This window comes from Symphalangus syndactylus, chromosome 11, assembly GCF_028878055.3.
Source record: "Symphalangus syndactylus isolate Jambi chromosome 11, NHGRI_mSymSyn1-v2.1_pri, whole genome shotgun sequence".
Taxonomy (NCBI): domain Eukaryota; kingdom Metazoa; phylum Chordata; class Mammalia; order Primates; family Hylobatidae; genus Symphalangus; species Symphalangus syndactylus.
The window spans coordinates 105,931,547-105,955,040 of NC_072433.2; the positions used below are offsets into that span (position 1 = coordinate 105,931,547).

The 23,494-nt window shown below is 36.6% G+C and overlaps 1 protein-coding gene across 2 annotated transcripts in view; it reads right to left on the reverse strand.

The window, feature by feature from the left end:
• Nucleotides 1-3,374: 3,374 nt before the first annotated feature.
• The window catches only part of DTWD2 (DTW domain containing 2), a 161,447-nt gene continuing 141,327 nt past the window's right edge, over nt 3,375-23,494 (reverse strand). For both annotated transcript variants that reach the window (XM_055298764.2, XM_055298765.2), the window contains 2 exons: nt 11,791-11,919; nt 3,375-4,766 (listed from right to left, as the gene is read on the reverse strand). In XM_055298764.2, the coding sequence (XP_055154739.2) occupies nt 4,596-4,766; nt 11,791-11,919 (300 nt within the window). In that variant the 3' untranslated portion in view covers nt 3,375-4,595. The remainder of the gene's footprint in view (nt 4,767-11,790; nt 11,920-23,494) is intronic.

Here is a 23,494-nt window from a genome sequence, read left to right on the forward strand (position 1 = left end):
TGCCTCAGCCTCCTGGGTAGCTGGGATTACAGGTGCCTGCCCCTACGCCTGGCTAATTTTTGTATTTTTAGTAGAGACGAGGGTTCACCATCTTGGCCAGGCTGGTCTTGAACTCCTGACCTCGTGATCCACCCGCCTTGGCCTCCCAAAGTGCTGGAATTACAGATGTGAGCCACCACGCTCGGCTCAAGTGAATAATTCTTAAAAACTGAAAGACAATTACTGATTTCTCTAATATGCATTTTAGTAGAGTACAGGAGTTGCTATGGTCTGAATGTTTGTGTCCCCACAAAACTCACATGTTGAAACCTTAATTCCCAAGGTATAGGATTAGGAAGTGGAACCTTTGGGGGATGATTAGGCAATAAGGGTCCCAGAGAGCTAGTTCGACCCTTCCACTAGGTGAAGACACAGCTAGAATGAATGCACCATCTATGAAGCAGTGAGTGGGCCCCTCACCAGACACCAAACCTGCTGGCACCTTGATATTGTATTTCCCCAGCCTCCAGACTTAGAAGAAATAAATTTCTGTTTTTCATAAGCTACCCAGTCTCTGGTATTCTGAGGTAGCCGCCAGAATGGACTAAGACAGGAGTCAAGTGATCAGCATGGTATAAAAAGTCAGGGATTTCCAGATTTCCTGAATAATTTTTAAATATAAAATTGTAAACTGTTAAGACCACTACAGTATCTTTTGTTTAAAAACATGCTATGCAAGGATGTATGAGTATTTGTATAAATAACAACAGCGAGTACATACGATAAGAATAGTATAAAAGGAAGGGGGACAACGTAGGTGATGAAAGAGGGAGAAGACGACCCTGGGAAGGAGGAAAAAAGTGTGAAGAGAAAAGAAAGAGAATATGCTTTAAGTTAATGTAGCTAATAAAAATCTAGATTGGACAATTTAAGAGATAGTAATTCATTCTACAAAAAGCCTACTTATGGGGCAAATTAAATGCAAAGTTTCATTCCATCTATAATGCAATATTATTTATTCATTAAAACATCCATCCCTACCTATTTTAAAGAAATACATCTACATAGTAAAATACAGTTTTGTAAAACTTTTGAGTTTACTAAGTCAGATCTAATTTTTTACTTGCAGCATCAATAAAATTTACTTCTGAACCAGTAACAACTACATACAAGGGTCAACAATTTAGCTCCCTGAAATTCAGCATCCCTGAAATTCAATGGAAAGGATTTTCTAATAACATGATCACATTTTTAAACCTATTTAGGGCAACAGCTGAAAAAAGGTGATGAAGCAACTGAGTAAATTATACAGAAGTGCTCTTCTATACAGTTTACTGAGAGGCCAAGGCAGAAGAAACGCTTGAGGCCAGGAGTTCAGGACCAGCCTAAACAACACAGCGAGACCTCCATCTCCACAAAAATTAAATGAAATTAGTAAAATTTAAAATTAGCTGAGTGTGGTGGCATGGGGCTGAGGTTCTAGCTACTTGGGAGGCTGAGGTGGGAGGAACACTTGAGCCCAGGAGTTTGAGGCTACAGTAAGCTATGATTACACCACTGCACTCCAAACTGGGTGACAGAAGGAGGCCCTGTCTCTAAAATACATAAATAAATAAATCACTAACTGGTGGTATAGTGAGGAGCTTATTCCTTCCAAAATATTTGAAAAATATTACTGGTCATGACTAAGAAAACTGTCTCTGGAGTCTTAAAGTTAGAGAAAATAATTTTTTCCCAATATAATTCTCCTATTCCACATAAGAAGTCTTGTAATCCAACCTGTAGAAAGTTGCCATGCACTGTGACTTACTACTTCGTATAATCTAGTTCTCAACCTTTTATACTCATGTGTGCGAGAAACTCTCAATACCTCTCATTACACACATTGATTTTTAACATACTATAAACGAGCTGATTAAAAGTGAGATCACTTTATGTATAAGGAAATACTATTCTCTGAGTTACATGGTTCAAATAACTCACAAAACCATCTACACGACATCAAAGTGCAGATGGGGTACACAAGTAAAGCCTACTATCAGCTACAAATTCATAAAACTTGGAACTTCCAGGAAAATCAACCAAATATAAAGAATCTGAATTTAAAAGCCAACTAATACAATAAAAAATAATTTTTAAAAGCCTGATTAATTTTTCAGTTAAAATACTCACATAATACTACACACTTGAGAACTTTTAGTAATTAAAATAATGGCTTTTAAAACTTACTTACAACTGTTTAATGAGAACAGGTGACCAGAGAAGCATTTTATACCACAGATGATTAAATGGACTCGCCTTGTTAAGAGGTCAGGAAAAAATAAGTAAAAAACAAGTAAAGTGAGTTAACAGGTCAGTAAAGTAATTTGGAAAACTATACATACTTCAAGAAAATTTTATACATTTCCAAAAACACTAAATTTTAAGCTTTTTAAGTCTTCAAAAATACTCTAAAATGTTTTATTTAAAAGATAAAAGTAGAAATTACTCTTAAAAGTCAATAAAGTAAAATTTTGAGATACAAAATGGTATATTAGGGGGTAGGGGGAGTTTTCTTTTTAAAAAATAATAATGACGGCTGGGCGCGGTCCCAGCACTTTGGGAGGCCAAGGCAGGCGGATCACAAGTTCAGGAGATGGAGATCATCCTGGCTAATACGGTGAAACCCCGTCTCTACTAAAAATACAAAAAATTAGCCGGGTGTGGTGGTGGGCACCTGTAGTCCCAGCTACTCGCGAGGCTGAGGCAGGAGAATGGCGTGAACCCAGGAGGCAGAGCTTGCATTGAGCCGAGATTGCGCCACTGCACTCCAGCCTGGGCTACAGAGCGAGATTCCATCTCACATAGTAATAATAATAATAATAATAATAATAATAATAATAATGATTAAAAGAAACTCATGAAGTTTAATATCAATGTGAAAAATTACTATAAAATGATTTTAGCCCCACTTGTTAAGAAACTATTATACATTATTATATGCTGTTTCTTTTCTAGTACACCAAATAATCATTTGATATTAGGTGCTTTACATTGTAAATGAGCTAGTTTGTTTATCTATTTATTTATTTTAGACAGGTCTCACTCTGTAACCCAGGCTGGAGTGCAGTGGAATGAACATAGCTCCTTGCAACCTTGATGTCCTGGGCTCCAGTGATCCTCCCACCTTAGCCTCCCAAGTAGCTAGGACTACAGGTGCACACCACCACATCTAGCTAATTATTTTTTTTTAATTTTGTATGGAGATGGGGTCTCACCACATTGCCCAGGCTGGTCTCAAACTCCTGGGCTCAAGCAATTCTCACATCTCAGCCTCCCAAAGTGCTGGGATTACAGGTGTGAGCTAATAGGCCCAGCCCTAATTTGTTTTTAAATCCAAAAATAAATCAACAATAGAAGCTAGCACTCTAACTTTTAATATTTTAAAATATTTTCTGCATAGTTTCCCCAAATATTAGCATTCTAATTGTGACCAGCATTATAGCTTTTAATGAGTCTAATCCAAGTAAATAATAAACAAATGAGCATGAAAACTGTGAGAAATAATCATTGGTCTATGCTCCATAAATAGTTATCAAGTTTACCTTTAAATTGCATGTTTAGTTTTTCCTTACAACTTAACACTAGATACAGGAAACTCTAGAAGTCATGAACAAAGACTAAACAAAATCCCCTCTTCTTGCCAAAATATGTACATAATTGCAGTAGACTTGTGCTGAATACACATATATGTTACATACATGTATCTTATTCTATACAAAATCTCAGCAAATATTTTCCCACAGAGCAGGAAGAATTTTTTCTCTCAAACGGAAAGTTTTTGCCCATTAAAAATGTTATCTTAAATAGCCCTAAAGAAATATGTTCCGAAAATAACAATTGTATCACATTCCACTAACTATTTTCCATATGAAAACATCAATAAAATAAGTTTACCAGAGTCAATAAGCCTGTTCAATGAACACTGAAAAATACAAATTTATCCAGAGTGATTACAAATGAAAGTCTGTGCTATTTCAAAATTACATGCACCTCTTTAAAAATCAGGGCAATTAATAGAGCACTTAAATCATATTAGCTGAGTTCAAATTTAGCCCCTAAACCATACTTAAAATTTCCTTATTCCTTTATACTATTTTACAAAATAATAACTTGATTATCATAATTTTCTTTTGCTACTTATTTCAAACTATAAAGTCAGGACTGCAAACTGATGTAGGAATCTTATATTATTGGTCTACACCTAATTATTTATAAACATTAACGGAAACAACACCGTTCCAATCCACTACAACAATTTCCTTCTATTTTACAAGTAAGAACTTCTAACCCATCTCAACAACAAATCATATTTTAAATTTGGGTTTGAAAACATGTATTAGAGGCACATTTTTAAAAACAAGTACAGTATGAAATCCTGCTTTTCAGTGAGCCAGTGAATTTCTGTTTATTTGTTTTTATGAATATTTGGTTTACTTCCTTCTTCTGGGTAAGATTAGTATGCAATTCTCATTCTTCTTTAGCAAGTCAAAAACCTACAGACCTAAACTATATGAAAACTTAATTTGGTATTGTTAGATGAAGACAGTTAAGCTAGCACCAAAAGAATAACTGTACTAAATTTTAACACTATTCATTAACAATTCCATTTTCCTGAGTTTGCGTTTGTTCTTTGGCATTGGTTTAGGATATAATCCATTTTTCAGAAGGTGTTCCTTGCTGAGGCGAATTTGGGCACCATGCTGAAGTTGAAAAGAGCATAAAGCTTGAAGAGGGCGAAGCAAAGTCTGTTAAGAGAAAAAAGACACTAAAAAAGTATCTGTGACAAATCATGATATTCTATCTACATTTTTCATTCAGAAATAGGAGTTATGTTTCTTTTATTAGGATTGGCTTTTAACTATGAGGAACAATAGGCATTATATATAAATATATAATTATTTCTAGATAAATAATGTCTTTAAAATTCATACCTTAATATCACACTACGGAATTTTAGTAAAAAGATACAAATACTGATTTTCCACATAGGTTATAAAGTCTGATATGAGTTTTATACATTAACTTATTCAAACACCAGGAAATATTGTTGCCATTATAATTGAATCCATAACAAGCAGATTAAATGAGACATTTAAATACAAAGATAAGTACACCAAAATAGTCAATTCAGTTTCTATGACAAATTAATGCAAGCTTACTGACACCTGATAACAATTAGACGATGGCAGCAATGGGTAAACGGTTTGCTATTTCTCTCACAATAGTGCCATGGACCACATACAAGTTAGATACTCAGGTCTTGGTGCATTTGAAATCATTCTAACAATATCTGAACCATCTAAATTCAAATACCTATAGGCCAGCCACGGTAACAGAAACAGGTAAACTGGGTGGTTCTTTACAAGCTAACAGAGAATAGTGGCGGTTGTAATACAACTGGAGTATATGCTCTACCTGAAGTTATCCAAATTCAAAAATTAAAAAAAATAACAACACTATGCCAGTGTTTTAAACATATTTTGGGTGAGATTCCTTCCTTGGGCCTGAGACCCCTGATGAAGATGTTTTCAAAAATAATAGCAAAAAAACTTAATTAAACAGATTGTTAAAGGAGCACAAAACAAACAAAGAAAAAACTGATAGGTTTAACTACAAAAAATTCACAATGTCTACATGAAAATGTATTAACCCACAAAGAAAACCCCACATGAATTAACAAATGCAGTAAGGGTTCTCTTACATGCGGCCAAATACCATTCCTAACTAAAACACACACTCTCACATCTGTAATCCCAGCATTTTGGGAGGCTGATGCACAACACAAGTGGTAGAAAAAGGGCTTAATAGCTTTAATTTACAATGAAATCTTAAAAAATTGTGATAGTCACTAGTAGTTCCTTCTTTGTATTCATTATTTTCTCCCTTATTAAAATAATTCAAATTATATTGAAGGTAGCAATGTGTCCAGCTACTAATATTACATTGACTAATGACCCAATCTATCCAAGAAGATGTAACTAGAAGTCCTTTGATGGGGCTTCTAGAGATACTCTTTAAAGAGGACAAACTTAGCAGGCATAGGTTTTTGTCCTTTTTTCCTGCCTAGAAAATAATTGTTGAAGGTAGGACAAGCATCATGTGACTACTAGGCAATAAACATGAAGATTAAAGCCAAATACATAAGATGATGGACAGAAAGAAAAGAAAACTTGTCCCTGAAGTCTTTTTCAAGCTGCATTCCCAGTCAGGACTGCCCACCTCAGCATTTCTGACTTACAGGAGAAAAAGAAAACCCCATGTGAATTAACCACTGCAGTAAGGGCTCTCTTACATGCAGGCAAATATAATTCCTGACTGTAATACACACCCCTACATCTGTAATCCCAGCATTTTGGGAGGCTGATGCAGGAGGATTGCTTAAGCCCAGCAGATTGAGACCAGCCTAGGCAATATGGCAAGACCCTGTTTCTATTAAAAAAAAAAAGAAAATAGAAAAAATTAGCCAGACATGGTGGTGTGCAGCTGTGGTCCCAGCTACTCAGGAGGCTGAGGCAGGAGGATCGCTAGAGCCTGGGAGGTCAAGGCAGCAGTGAGCCACGATCATATCACTGTGCTCCAGTCTCGGTGACAGAATGAGAAACTTTCTTCTCCTTTTTTTTTTTTTTTTTTTTTTTGAGATGGAGTCTTGCTCTGTCACCCAGGATGGAGTGCAGTGGCACAATCTCAGCTTACTGCAACGTCCGCCTCCTGGGTTCAAGTGATTCTTCTGCCTCAGCCTCCTGAGTAGCTGGGACTACAGGCGCCCACCACCACGCCCAGCTTATTTTTGTATTTTTAGTAGAGACAGGGTTTCACTATATTGGCCAGGCTGGTCTCGAACTCCTGACCTTGTGATCCACCTGCCTCAGCCTCCCAAAGTGCTGGGATTACAGGTGTGAGCCACCGCATCTGGCCCAGAATGAGAACTGAAAGAAAAGAAAGAAAAGGAAGGAAAGAAAAGAAAGGCAAAGGGAAGGGAAAGGGTAGGGACAAGGAAGGAAGGATGGGAGGGAGGGAGGGAGGAAGGGAGGAAGGAAGGAAGGAAGGAAGGAAGGAAGGAAGGAAGGAAGGAAGGAAGGAGAAAGAAAAAAGGTAAACATCTTGGAAAGGCTCTGCACAATACTATTATAGAAAACTCCTTATGCGTGTTCCCATAATTTATTTTAATGAGGAAAACAAGAGAGGGAATGCTAAAATAACTATATATGACTTTACGTACTTTACAGAGTCAGCACAGTGGACTGTATTCTGAAACATTGTACCTAGGAAACATACCTAGGATGACATACACACCAAGACAAATGAAGATTCTATTGATATTTTATGACACTTATTATATTCTTGTATTCAGAAGAAAATTCATATTCTTATGGTCAAAAGATTCCAACTTTTACATCCTGAAGATAAGATTCTATCAATTTACTGAGGTAATGAAGAGAACAAATTTTGGAAACAGGCAGATCTGGATTAGATCCCCGCTCCATCTGTTGGTACTCCCTACAGCTGTTCACAAATAGGCCAGACCTCCTTCTTGATACATGAGCAGACTGGTATTTTCTATCCCTTTTTAAATTTAGGCACAGCTATATAACTTCCTTTGGTTAATGAAATGTGAGTACAACTAATATGTGTCACCTTAGGGCAGAAGCATTAAAAGTGGTATAGGATTCACCACCTTCCTTGCTCCTTCCTTGATGAAAGTGGGATGAATTATCTGGATAGTTCCTCCATCAGGTTGGGCGCCTGAGTGACTGCAATCAGCAGAGGTCGTCAGGGTAATCCCATTAGACAAACAGCATGAGAGATGCATAAACTTTTGTCATCTCACGTGATTTCAACTTTAGAGTTTTAAAGTTGTAGCCTACCCTAGTAAATTCTTTTTGCTGCATGTGAAAAGTGACAGTTTTCAAGGAACCATTACTACCAGCTGCAGATATTGGGTAGAGCTAAAACATGCAGGCTATAGCAGGAGGTTTTGCCACATCTATCTTTAAAAATTCCTATGATAAAACTTCGAAAGCAGAAAAGGTTCTGTAATAAAAAAGAACCCCAAGCTAAAGGCTTCCAAGGTATGAAAACTCCTGGTAAATACTGCAGTAGCTAATGAAAGCCACCACCTTTTAGTTCAGACTTTCTTTTGCCAATCTACAGGCAAAAATTAGAGAGGAAAAGACAGGCAAAAAGATTAACTCTTTTTGAGTGCCTGTGTTGACAACTGTGGCAATTACTCATTATTATCTCAGTTCTTGAAATACTATGAGGTAGCTATTTGTATACTACAGATAAGAACACAAGTACAAAGAAATTATGTGGTCTGCCCACTTGCAAAAAGTTATGATAATAAGTTGTAATTCAAAACTACTTCAAAATCCACATCGTGCTACTTTCATGTAGCCATGCTCTCAGGTGCTTGAAAAACTGCTCTAGAATAAAGAGTGAAGATGAGACAACAGACTAACAAAGCTATTCTGTACCAAGTTCTTTATTTTGAGGAGCCCTGCCTCTATAGAATGAAGCCAAGTGAAAATTTACTCTTCTCTGGCAGGCACGGTAGCTCAGGCCTGTAATTCCAACCTTTTGGCAGGCCAAGGCGGGTGAATCGCTTAAATCCCCTAGGAGTTCAAGACCAATCTGGGCAACATGAGACTTCCCCCCGCCTCTCCCATCTCTATAAAAAATACAAAAATTAGCTGGGCATGGTGGCATGCACCTGTAGTCCCAGCTACTTGGCAGGCTGGGGTGGATCACTTAAACCCAGGAGGGAGAAGTTGCAGTGAATCAAGATCACGCCACTGCACCCCAGCCTGGGTGACAGAGCAAGACTCTGTTGGAAAAGAAAAAGAAAAAAGAAAAGCGAAGGAAAGTGAAGCAAAGAGAAGAGGAAAAAGAAAGGAAAAAGAAAAAGAAAATTTACTATTCTCTCCCACCATCTTAAGGTTTTATTAGAACGCCCCTGATAAAAGGTTATTGGGAAAAAGTGTATGTCATCACTTTCCTCCCCAGGAGGGCAAGAAAACACCTATGTTTAGGGCAGACTGGTACTGCATTTCACAAAGATGCTAATTTATTATCGTAACTAGATGCTAATTTTTTTCTCGTAACTAGATTTGAAAAGGCTAGATGTGGGGTTCCCCCACTAAGAAAACAGCTTTTACTATAAATTGTGGCTGGAGGCAATTTTTGCCATCTGTAATAACAAGTAACTTGAGATGTTTTATTATGTATTTCTTCTGCTCACTCTCCCACCATGTTATCAGTACCTCCCAAATCCCAGGTATGACTGCCAAATATCCTTTTTCTACTCCTGGCCACTGCAGTACAATTACTCCTGGCAACCAAAGCAAGCAGAATGAGGGCTCTAAGACCTCACTATTACTTTGGGACTTTATGTTTAATTTTATCTACAGACAACAATAACAAAAGCTGAAGAGATAATGGGTCCTGTCACCATTCTGTTATCTTAAACTTTGCCGTTTGTTAGATATTACACTCAGAATGTATTTTGCAAGTCTCAAGTTGTCACAATAAGGATTCCTTTTTTCTTTTTTTGTTTTTTAAGATATCACATCACAAAGCACAATCTAGCAAGATTCAAGTCAGCCTGTGGCTTTATGTCATCAATAAATGCCTCGGGTTATATAAAACAATAGAAGTAATGAAAGAATGAAAAAATGCTGATGGAGAAGAGGCCCTAAAACAACAGGAAGAAAGTTGTCCTAACCATATAATGTTATATCATTTTTTCAAAAAGTTTCTCATCAGTTAACTTTGAAAGAATTCATTCTATTACTTTGTAGAGTCTAGAACATTTGTAAAATAAAGCCTGAAACATTCTTAGCTAATAGGGTTCCTAATATAATGGTATATTAATTTTTAAATTTATCTTTTTTTACAAGTAGATGGTACATTAATATAACGTACAAAATAATATAAAACTGGAGAGAAGGGAGCACCAGCAGAATTAGTAGTAGTAGTAGTACAAACCCTATCCTTAACTGTAACCCTATTATTCTACAGCTACTATTACCATAACCACCACCATTACTAACCTTAAAGGTTACATTTAGGATTGCAGTAAAAATCCAATTCCAATCGTGGGAATAAGAGATATAAGTCCATAAAGAATTATTTCCAGAACCCAAAAGGGGAGAAAAGTAAGCTTTAAATCTATAGCTAAGGAATATATTTTTCCCTCAAAATTTGAACTTTCAATGGGTCCTTGTTTGGTCTGATGTTGTCTGATCCCAGAGTTTTACATCAACAAAAAAGAAAACGCAGAGACTGTAGAGAAAGAAAGTTTAAACAACAGCACTGGGTTACATAATTCTATTAAGACACCTGTGAAGAGTGTGTATGTATATATATTTGCTTAAAAATATACAGAGATGATGGTAAATAAAACAGAAAGATACATATGGGGTATATAAAGTACTATGTTCATGGCCAGGGACATGGGAGTAGGTGACATGGTTAGAGGAGATGGAAAGGTGTCTGAGAACACTCCCTGCTCATTTAAAGTAAGAAACTATGGTCCTTCATGAATTTTTTTTCAAAGGCAGAGAAAGTGAAATTGCCTAGACCCTAAACAAAGTCTGCTCAAACACATGCACACACACACACACACACACACACACACACACACAAAGCCTACTTCTTTCAAAAGAAAAAAAAAAGTCTCCAACTCTGACATATTCCACAGCTTAGGGTACAAGAGAGGAAAAAAGTAATTCAATGCCTGCTTCTAACATTCTTTGACACTCCTTGCTTTTGATATCTTTTTGTTCTCTTTAGGATTAACATCTTGGTAGCTAATACATTTACTCTGAACTGAACTTTCATCTATTATTGAAATTTCCTTCGTGTTTAAGGCATACTCATAACTGTAACCATAATGGATAATGAGAAAGAAAGAAGGCGGGAAAGAGTACCTCACGTGCATGTGTGTATGTGCGTGTGTGCATGCATGTGTTCATGTTGTGTTTTGAAGGGGGAGCTATAAATCCCTTTTAGTTGTACTCATTATCCTCTGACTTTCTTCATGAGTTGTATTTATCAAAACTTTTCAATAACTAAAAAACCCTAACAATGTAGGTTTTATTTCACTATTTTTTCTTTTGCTACAAATGCTGTTCCTTATATGTTCCAAAAGACTGAGATGTTAGTAAGCACACTGAAACATTATTCTTTGCTGATGATTATTAATTATATATGAAATCATCATGCTTTCATAGAAATTAAATGAAATAATTGCAGGTTATAACATTTTCATATTCTCTAGGCATTTTTTCAAGAAAAATGTCTTTTTTTACATTCTAAGCAAGGTTAACACGAGAAACAGAAAGTTAGTATACCTACTCAAATAACGGCACCAATGCAAAAATAAAAATGTTGCTATAGAATGTTCTTTTAACTAAAAAGAAGAAAAGGCTGAGCACAAGAGAACACAAAATACCAAAAAGAGAAGAGAAAACACTAAAAGAAAAATCTAGTCAAAAAACTACTTAATGTTGTGCTACTTAAATGTAATTTTGCATATTACAAATGCTGTTTGCACAGCTTAGTATGAATATTTAAATAATGCAATCTGGAATGCTAAACACACACAGAAAAACACCACAGGGGAAAGAAGGTTATAAAAGTACATAAATTTCTATCACAGAAGATTCTACTTGTCACATGAGTTACAAATTTAACAAGCATGTCTACATCTTCTATGTAAAATCGAAGAAAACTCCCACTTTCAAAAACTATAACCTTATAAAGACGTACCTCTTGTATGTAATTATTTTTCTCCAAGATGGAAAGAGCAACAGCTGCACACTCCAGTGTAGAAAGGCATCTATTAGTCGGCTGCATCCGAATTACATACTGACTAGAAATGCTAGTTTTTAATTGCACCTGAAATCAAAAACAAAATAGAATGTAATTTTTGTTTTAAATTTAAAATTACAAAGTTTGCATTTTAAATACTAATTACTTTCCTTCCAAAACTGCCAGCAGCTTAGAAGTATTAAATGGATCAGTATCTTTTATGTATAACATCCTTTTGTTGTTATTGTTAAATAGTAGAAACAAGAAGATAGCTATACAGAAGAAGACATATCCACAATATATACAACCAAAGTAAAAAGACTAATAATTCCCTTGCAGTAAAGAGTGAATATACACTTCACAAAAGAAGTTATAGGAATGGCAAACAGGTACACAAAAAAGTGTTCAACATGATCTAATGTAAATTAAAACCACAATGGCGTAACATTTCACACTCAATAGAGTAGCTAAAATAAAAAAGGCTGCAGCTAAAATCAAAAAGGCTACAAGGCTACAGTAACCAAAATAGCAAGGTACTGGTACCAAAACAGATATATAAACCAATGAAACAGAACAGAGGCCTCAGAAATAATGCCACACATCTACAACCATCTGATCTTTGACAAACCTGACACAAACAAGCAATGGGGAAAGCACTCCCTTTTTAATAAATGGTGTTGGGAAAACTGGCTAGCCATATGTAGAAAACTGAAACTGGACCCCTTCCTTACACCTTATACAGAACATTGATGCAAAAATCCTCAATAAAATACTGGTAAACCGAATCCAGCAGCACATCAAAAAGCTTATACACCATGATCAAGTGGGCTTCATCCCTGGGATGCAAGGCTGGTTCAACATACGCAAATCAATAAATGTAATACAGCATATAAACAGAACCAAAGACAAAAACCACATGATTATCTCAATAGATGCAGAAAAGGCCTTTGACAAAATTCAACAACCCTTCATGCTAAAAACTCTCAATAAATTAGGTATTGATGGGATGTATCTCAAAATAATAAGAGCTATCTATGACAAACCCACAGCCAATATCATACTGAATGGGCAAAAACTGGAAGCATTCCCTCTGAAAACTGGCACAAGACAGGGATGCCCTCTCTCACCACTCCTATTCAACATAGTGCTGGAAGTTCTGGCCAGAGCAATCAGGCAGGAGAAGGAAATAAAGGGTATTCAATTAGGAAAAGAGGAAGTCAAACTGTCCCTGTTTGCAGATGACATGATTGTATATCTAGAAAATCCCATTGTCTCAGCCCAAAATCTCCTTACGCTGATTAGCAACTTCAGCAAACTCTCAGGATACAAAATCAATGTACAAAAATCACAAGCATTCTTGTACACCAATCACAGACAAACAGAGAGCCAAATAATGAGTGAACTCCCATTCACAATTGCTTCAAAGAGAATAAAATACCTAGGAATCCAACTTACAAGGGATGTGAAGGACCTCTTCAAGGAGAACTACAAACTACTGCTCAATGAAATAAAAGAGGATACAAACAAATGGAAGAACATTCCATGCTCATGGGTTGGAAGAATCAATATCGTGAAAATGGCCATACTGCCCAAGGTAATTTATAGATTCAATGCCATCCCCATCAAGCTACCAATGACTTTCTTCACAGAATTGGAAAAAACTACTTTAAAGTTCATATGGAACCAAAAAAGAGCCCGCATCGCCAAGTCAATCCTAAGCCAAAAGAACAAAGCTGGAGGCATCACGCTACCTGACTTCAAACTATACTACAAGGCTACAGTAACCAAAACAGCATGGTACTGGTACCACAACAGAGACATAGATCAATGGAACAGAACAGAGCCCTCAGAAATGATGCCGCATAGCTACAACTATCTGATCTTTGACAAACCTGACAAAAACAAGAAATGGGGAAAGGATTCCCTATTTAATAAATGGTGCTGGGAAAACTGGCTAGCCATATGTAGAAAGCTGAAACTGGATCCCTTCCTTACACCTTATACAAAAATTAATTCAAGATGGATTAAAGACTTAAATGTTAGACCTAAAACCATTAAAATCCTACAAGAACACCTAGGCAATACCATTCAGGCCATAGGCGTGGGCAAGGACTTCATGTCTAAAACACCAAAAGCAATGGCAACAAAAGCCAAAATTGACAAATGGGATCTAATTAAACTAAAGAGCTTCTGCACAGCAAAAGAAACTACCATCAGAGTGAACAGGCAACCTACAGAATGGGAGAACATTTTTGCAACCTACTCACCTGACAAAGGGCTAATATCCAGAATCTACAATGAACTCAAACAAATTTACAAGAAAAAAACAAACAACCCCATCAAAAAGTGGGCAAAGGACATGAACAGACACTTCTCAAAAGAAGACATTTATGCAGCCAAAAAACACATGAAGAAATGCTCATCATCACTGGCCATCAGAGAAATGCAAATCAAAACCACAGTGAGATACCATCTCACACCAGTTAGAATGGCCATCATTAAAAAATCAGGAAACAACAGGTGCTGGAGAGGATGTGGAGAAATAGGAACACTTTTACACTGTTGGTGGGACTGTAAACTAGTTCAACCATTGTGGAAGTCAGTGTGGCGATTCCTCAGGGATCTAGAACTAGAAATACCATTTGACCCAGCCATCCCATTACTGGATATACCCAAAGGTCTATAAATCATGCTGCTATAAAGACACATGCACACGTATGTTTATTGCGGCACTATTCACAATAGCAAAGAGTTGGAACCAACCCAAATGTCCAACAACGATAGACTGGATTAAGAAAATGTGGCACATACACACCATGGAATACTATGCAGCCATAAAAAATGATGAGTTCATGTCCTTTGTAGAGACATGCATGAAACTGGAAAACATCATTCTCAGTAAACTATCGCAAGGACAAAAAACCAAACACTGCATGTTCTCACTCATAGGTGGGAATTGAACAATGAGGATTCATGGACACAGGAAGGGGAACATCACATTCCGGGGACTGTTGGTGGGTGGGGGGAGGGAGGAGGGACAGCATTAGGAGATATACCTAATGCTAAATGACGAGTTAATGGGTACAGGAAATCAACATGGCACATGGATACATATGTAACAAACCTGCACATTGTGCACATGTACCCTAAAACCTAAAGTATAATAAATAAATGAAAAAAAAAAAATTAAGATGGATTAAAGACTTAAGCATAAAACCTAAAACCACAAAAACCCCAGAAGAAAACCTAGGCAATACCATCCAGGACACAAGCATGGGCAAAGACTTTATGACTAAAACACCAAAGTAATGGCAACAAAAGCCAAAATTGACAAATGGGATCTAAATAAACTAAAGAGCTTCTGCACAGCAAATGAAACTATCATCAGAGTGAACAGGCAACCTACAGAATGGGAGAAAAATTTTGCAATCTATCCATCTGACAAAGGGCTAATATCCAGAATCTACAAGGAGCTTAAACAAATTTACAAGAAAAAAGCAAACAACCCCATCAAAAAGTGAGCAAAGGATATGAACAGACACTTCTCAAAAGTATACATTTATGTGGCCAACAAACATAAGAAAAAAATCTCATCATCACTAGTCATTACAGAAATACAAATCAAAACCACAATGAGATACCATCTCACTCCAGTTGGAATGGTGATCATTAAAAAGTCAGGAAACAACATATACTGGAGATCTGGAGAAATAGGAACACTTTTACACCGTTGGTGGGACTGTAAACTAGTTCAACCATTGTAGAAGACAGTGGGGCAATTCCTCAAGGATCTACAACCAGAAACACCATTTGACCCAGCAATCCCATTACTGGGTATATACCCAAAGGATTATAAATCATTCTACTATAAAGATGCATGCACACATATGTTTATTGAAGCATTATTCACAATAGCAAAGACTTGAAACCAACCCAAATGCCTATCAATGATAGACAGGATAAAGAAAATGTGGCACATATACACCCTGGAATACCATGCAGCCATAAAAAAGGATGAGTTCATGTCCTTTGCAGGGACATGGATGAAGCTGGAAACCATCATTCTCTGCAAACTAACACAGGAATCGAAAACCAAACACCACATGTTCTCACTTGTAAGTGGGAGTTGAACAATGAGAACACATGGACACCGGGAGGGGAACATCACACACCAGGGCCTGTTGGGGGGTGTGGGGGCTATGGGAGGGATAGCATTAGGAGAAATACCTAATGTGGATGATGGGTTGAGCAAACCACCATGGCACATGTATACCTATGTAACAAACCTGCACATCCTGGACATGTATCCCAGAACTTAAAGTATAATAATAAAAAAAAAGGAAATGAAAAAAAATAAAATAAAAAATAAAAAATGGGGAAGGAACTCCCTAGTCAATAAATGGTGCTGGGATAACTGGTTAACCATATGCAAAAGAATGAAACTGGATCTCTACATATCACCATACACAAAAATTAATTCAAGATGGCCAGGTGGGGTGGCTCACACCTGTAATCCCAGCACTTTGGGAGGCCGAGGCTGGCAGATCACTTGAGGCCAGGAGTTTGAGACCAGCCTGGCTCACACGGTGAAACCCTGTCTCTACCAAAAATACAAAAAAAAAAAAAAAAAAAAAAAAAAAAAAATGCCCGGTATGGTGGCATGTGCCTATAATCCCAGCTACTTGGGAGCCTGAGACAGGAGAATCACTTGAGCTCTGGAGGCAGAGGTTGCAGCGAGTTAAGATGGTACCACTGCACTCCAGACTGGGTGACAGAGCCAGACTCCACCTCAGAAAAAAAAAAATTAATTCAAGACGGATTAAAGACTAAAATGTAAGGCCAAGGACTATAGAAATCCTAGAAGAAAACCTAGGAAATACCCTCTGGATATCAACCTTGGCAAAGAATTTATTGCTAAGTCCTCAAAAGCAACTGCTACAAAAGCAAGAGTTGGCAAATGGAATCTAATTAAACTAAAAAGCTTCTGCACAGAAAAAGAAACTATCAACACAGCAATCCGAAAACCTACAGAATGGGTGAAATTATTTGCAAACTATGAATCCAACAAAGCTCTAATATCCAGAATCTACAAGGAGCTTAAACAAATTTCAAGCAAAAAACAAAGAACCCCATTAAAATGTGGGCAAAGCATGTGAAAATACATTTTTCAAAAGAGGACATACACGTGGCCAACAAGCAGATGAAAAATGCTCAGTATCATTAATCTTTAGAGAAATGCAAATCAAAACGACAATGAGGCTGAGTGCAGTGGCTCAGGCCTGTAATCCCAGCACTTTCGGAGGCCAAGGTGGGTGGATCACCTGAGGTTGGGAGTTCAAGACCAGCCTGGCCAACATGGTGAAACCCAATCTCTACTAAAAATACAAAAATTAGCCGGGCATGGTGATACATATCTGTGGAGAATCGCTTGAACCCGAGAGGCAGAGATTGTAGTGGGCCAAGATCATGCCACTGCACTCCAGCCTGGGCAAAAGAGTGAGACCCTATCTCAAAAAAAAAAAAAAAGAAAGAAAAAACTATTGGGGTAACCCACCCCCAATATTTCAACATAGGTTCTTTCTATTTTCCTTAAGTGTTGGCCAATCTGAAAAATAAAGAGAAAGAGTACAAAGAGAGGAATTTTACAGCTGGGCCACCGGCGGTGACATCACAAATCAGTAGGACCGTGGTGCCCACCTGAGCCGCAAAACCAGCAAGTTTTATTAAGGATTTCAAAAGGGGAGGGGGTGTACGAACAGGGACTAGGTCACAAAGATCACATGTTTCAAAGGGCAAAAAGAACAAAGATCACGTTTCCGAGGAAACAGGACAAGGACAAAATCAGGAACTCCTGATAAGAGTCTATGTTCAGCTGTGCACATATTGTCTTGATAAACATCTTAACAGAAAACAGGGTTCGACAATGAGAACACATGGACACAGGAAGAGGAACATCAAACACTGGGGCCTGTTGTGGGGTGGGGGGAGGGGACAGCCTAATGTTAAATGATGAGTTACTGGATGCAGCACACCAACATGGCACATGTATACATATGTAACTAACCTGCACATTGTGCACATGTACCCTAAAACTTAAAGTATAATAAAAAAAGAAAAAAGAAAACATGGTTTGAGAGCACAGAACAGGTCTGACCTCAAATTTACCAGGGCTGGGGTCTTCCCAATCCTAGTAAGCCTGAGGGTACTGCAGGAAACAGGGCATATCTCAGTCCTTATCTCAACTGCATAGGACAGACACTCCCAGAGCGGTGGTTTATAGACCTCCCTCCAGAAATGCAATTCTCTTCCTAGAGTATTAATATCAATATTCCTTGCTAGGAAAAGAATTTAGCGAGCCTACTTGCACATCCGTTTATAGGCTCTCTGCAAGTAGAAAAATACAGCTATTTTTGCCCGACCCCATAGGCAGTCAGACCTTACGGTTGTCTTCCCTTGTTCCCTAAAATCACTGTTGTTCTGTTCATTTTCAAGGTGCACTGATTTCATATTGTTCAAACACACGTTTTACAATCAATTTGTACAGTTAACGCAATCATCACAGGGTCCTGAGGTTATGTACATCCTCAGCTTATGAAGATAACAGGATTAAGAGATTAAAGACAGGTGTAAGAAATTATAAGAGTATTATTAAGGAAGTGACAAATGTCCATGAAATCTTCACAATTTATGTTCCTGCGCCACGGCTCCAGCTGGTCCCTCCGTTCAGGGTCTCTGACTTCCCACAACAAAAAATCACAATGAGATACCACCTCACACATGTCAGAAGGGCTATTACGAAAAAGTCAAAAAACAGCAGATGCTAGCAAGAGGTTATGGAGAAAAGAAAATGGTTATACACTGCTTGTGGGAATGTAAATTAATTCAGCCACTGTGGAAAGCGGTGTGGTGATTTCTCAAAGAAATTAAAACAACTATCAATTGACCCAGAAATCTCATTATTGGATATATATATATATATATATATATATATCTAAAGGAATATAAATTGTTCTATCATAATGACACAGGTTGTTCTATCATAATGACATGAGTAATGATACTCGTATGTTGATTGCAGCACTATTCACAATAGCAAAGGCATGGAATCAACCATGATGGATTGAATAAAGAAAACGTGGTACATATACATCATGGAACACTATGCATTCATAAAAAAAATGAAATCATGTCCTTTGCAGCAACATGGATGCAGCTGGACATGATTATCCTATGTGAATTAATGCAGGAACAGAAAACCAAACCACATGTTCTTATATGTAAGTGAAAGTTAAGTACTGGGTACACATGGGCATAAAGACAGGAACACAGACACTGGAGACTACTAGAGAGAGGAGAGAGAAATTGGGGCAAGGGCCAAAAAACTACCTATCAGGTATTATGCTCACTACCTGGGTGACAGTATCATTCATACCCTAAACCTCAGCATCACACAATATACCCATGCAACAAACCTGCAAATGTACCCCCTGATCTAAAATACAAGTTGAAACTATTTTTTTAAGTTAAAAAATAACAGATGTTGGCAATGCTGCAGAGAAAAGGAGATGCTTATACGATGTTGGTGAGAATGTACATTAGTTCAGCCACTATAGAAATTAGTTTAGAGATTTCTCAAAGAAATGAAAGTAGAACCACCATTCAACTCAGCAATCCAATTACTGGCTATACACACAAAGGAAAATAAATCATTCTACCAAAGAGATACATGCACTCATATGTTCATTGCAGCCCTATTCATAATAGCAAAGACATGGAATCAACCTAGGTGCCCATCATTGGTGGATTGGATAAAGAAAATGTGGTACATTTGCATTATAGAATACTACACAGCCATAAAAAGAATGAAATCATGTCCTTTGCAGCAACGTGATGCTGTGGAGGCCATTATCCTAAGCAAATTAACACAGAAAACGAAAATCAAATACTGCATGTTCTCTCTTATAACTGGAAGCTAAACACTGGGTACACACAGACATAAAGATAGGAACCACAGACACAGGAGGGAGGAGGGCAAGGATTGAATAAACTTATGTATTGGGTACTATGCTCACTACCTAGGTGACCCCAAATCTAAAAGTCAGCCAATATACCCTTGTAACAAACCTGCACATGTACCCTCTGAATCTACGAAGTTAAAAATTTTTAATAATTAAGTTTAGGGGGTTTTCTGACTTTACTAGGGAAGAAAATGTGGGGATAAGGAGTGGAGAAAGGGACTGTTTAAAAAGGTTAAGGATTTGTGTCTGAATTCAAGCTTACAAAGTTGATAAACAACTACTTTAATCAAGTATTAACTTTTAGTTGGAAAATTTTAAATTGGTAAACAAGTATTATTAGTCATAATTTATATCTTTGGAGGAACTTTGGTAAGTTTATAAAGTGGAGGTAGCTCACTTACAGCATACAAATATTATAAGAATTACAAATTTAAACATTTTTTCACATTATGAAAAATGGAATACATTTCCATTTAACCTGAGAAATCTATAAAAACTGCTTAGACTTTTGATCCAAATAAGAATTGTGTTTAATTTATAAAATATGTCATGCTTATCTAATCCTTTCCTAGGACTAGTAAAAGGATTGCTTTCTTTTATTCTATGCAACTGTAATCTTTTTTTAATAATGCAAAATCTGAAAACCTTATGTCAAAATATTGTCATTAATTTCTCTTAGGATACAGGAAAAATTCAACCAGAGCAAAACTTAGCATGTTATTGAAATCGACATCAAGAATATAAATAAATTATGTTTTCCAAACATTATGCCTCAATTTAAAGTGACATTTTTAGAGTACTCATTTAGAAAAAAAAAATTCTAAAGAGAATAAACATATAATTTTTTAAATTATACAGTCATATAAGAAAAGTGGATGTTAAAAAGACCTTTTCTACAACCATTATATTTGTCTAATCACATACACACAAAAGCAAACACACACAAAAACATCAAAATGGAGATTTATTCTCCCATAAAAATGGAGATATACCATAATCTTCAAGGTAGTCAACTCAAGAAATAGGTGTAAACTTGATACTATGGGAAACTAGTGTTTCATTATCAATTACATCATTGATATGTTTCTAAAATATTTCACATTCTATATAAAGTACTTTTTTAAAGATTTTAAATTAATCATAGAAATATGGTTTTAATAACCATATAATTTATATTTTGTTCCTTTAAAATTAAAATGTTGACTGGGCACAGTGGCTCACACCTGTAATCTCATTAACAGGAGGACAAGGTGGGAAGAGTTTGAGACTAGCCTGGGCAACAGCCCAGTGCCCAGGTATTAGCCATGGTTAGCCAAGTGTGGTGGCATGCACCTGTAGTCCTAGTTACTCGGGAGTCTGTGGCAAGAAGATCACCGGCGCCTGGGAGGTTAAGGCTGCAGTGAGCCATGACTGCACTACTACACTCCAGCCTGGATAACAGAGCAAAACTCTGTCTCAAAAAAAATAATCATCATCATCATTTTCGGACCTATAACTAAGTGTAAATATGTGATTACAAGAAGTTGTGGTAAAAAGTTTTACCACAACTTCTTGTAATCACATATTTACACCAAGTTACAGGTCCTAAAAGAAATTCTAAAAAAAGACTGTCTTGCAGAGGGAGGGTCTTGCAGGCAAGGGATATTTATCGCATAGCTTTTAAAATTAACTTTTACTTAAAGCAAGTGATATGGGACTTTTTAAAATTTTATTTATTTTATTTAGCCCATTCCTGTTGAATGCAGGCAACTATTTAATAATACTGCATATAAACAGATACCAAGTATATTATACCAATAAAGAAAACGCTAACCTAAATTTAGACTTATTAAAATACTGATGAAAGATACAGATGTTCATCTGAAAGTCTGCAATGGGAGTAAATATTGGGCCTGGTGATTGGCAAGAATATCTTCAGTATCAAGACTGACATGACAGCTTAATAGGATAGCATATAACTCAAGGTTACCACCCTTGTTAGAAATATATTGTAAATATTTTGCATTTGTTATTTTACTTTCTATAATTATCTTTTCTAAACATAAAAAAATGCATGTTAATTATTGACCTATAAGATTTAAAAATGCATAATATAAAAAGTGAAGTGCCCTGTATTATCACCAGCCAAAGAAAACAACTATTTACTTCAAGGTATTTACTTTTCCAACACCTTAATTTTCAAAATATGATTATAAAATTTTTAATATTTATAAAATAGAAGAGGTAATAGTTGAGTCAGGAAGTATAAGACTAAAACTGACATCCTTGAATCTTCTAATAACCATTTAAGAAACTGAATATATCCAAAATGATTGACACTGTCAGTATGCTCCTCCCAGTATACTCCAGAGAAAGAGAATCAAGATCCATCCAAGTTCACTTATGAATGTCCATAATAAAACAGTAAAAGTTCTCCTAATAAACCCCACCTTTTCTGAAATAGCCATTACTCTAAATTTTTAATAATTCTCTTACTTTTTGGTATCCTAAATAAGACATGTTCAATTTTGCCTATTTTTGAACTTTATAAAAAGGTTATATATTCTTCTATAACTCGTCTTTTTAACACTGTTATCTCAGGTATTCATCCGTATTATTCCTATAGCTGCAGTATATTTATTTTATTTCTATCTTACAGTATCCCTGTCTATGAATTTGCCACAATTTATGTATTCATTGACATATTTGGGATCTTTAAAGTTATTTGCTATTATAAACAAGGTAATAAAAATTAACATATCTTGGTCTAGAAGTACAAGATTGTCACTAGAGTACACGCCTAGGAGTGGAACTGATTTAAGTACTAGGTTAAGCACATTTGCAATATCATGAAACAATGACAAACTGTGTTCCAAAGTAGTTATATTATATACACCCTTCAGTTCTGAATAAGAGTTCCGTCTGTTCCATGTCATCTCCTACATTTAGTATTAGCAGACTTTTAAAAATGTCTGCCATATTTTGTATTTTTCTTTACTAAATTATTCATCAGTTTATAAAGCTATTTTATATCCTTTACCTTCACTCCAAAGAGGCTTAGATTTTTTTTTTTTTTTTTTTTTGAGATGGAGTTTCGCTCTTGTTGCCCAGGCTGGAGTACAATGGCGCAAACTCAGCTCACTGCAACCTCTGCCTCCTGGGTTCAAGGGACTCTCCTGCTCAGCCTCCCAGGTAGCTGGGATTACAGGCACCTGCCACCACGCCCAGCTAATTGTTTTTTGTGTTTTTAGAAGAGACGGGGTTTCACCATGTTGGCCAGGCTGGTCTCAAACACCTGATCTCAGGTGATCTGCCCACCTCAGCCTCCCAAAGTGATGGGATTACAGGGGTGAGCCGCCGTGCCCGGCAGCTTAGATTTTTACTGTTCATGTTATGAACGAAGAAATGTAGATGCACATGTATACTTCCATTAAAAAAAAGTTTGAAAACTGTAAGCGATCTTAATAGCAGTCTCTACTCGGCCACTAACTAGATGAGTGAACTTTCCTATTCATGTGTGTGGGGGTGTGTATATGTGTGTGCTAAGCTTTTGTGGTTTTTTAAATTAAGTAAAACCTCTATGTGTACATACGTATACATATATAATATAGCGTGTATAAGTCTTAATATGTGTCGCGGTTGATATATTTTACAAAATGAAAATT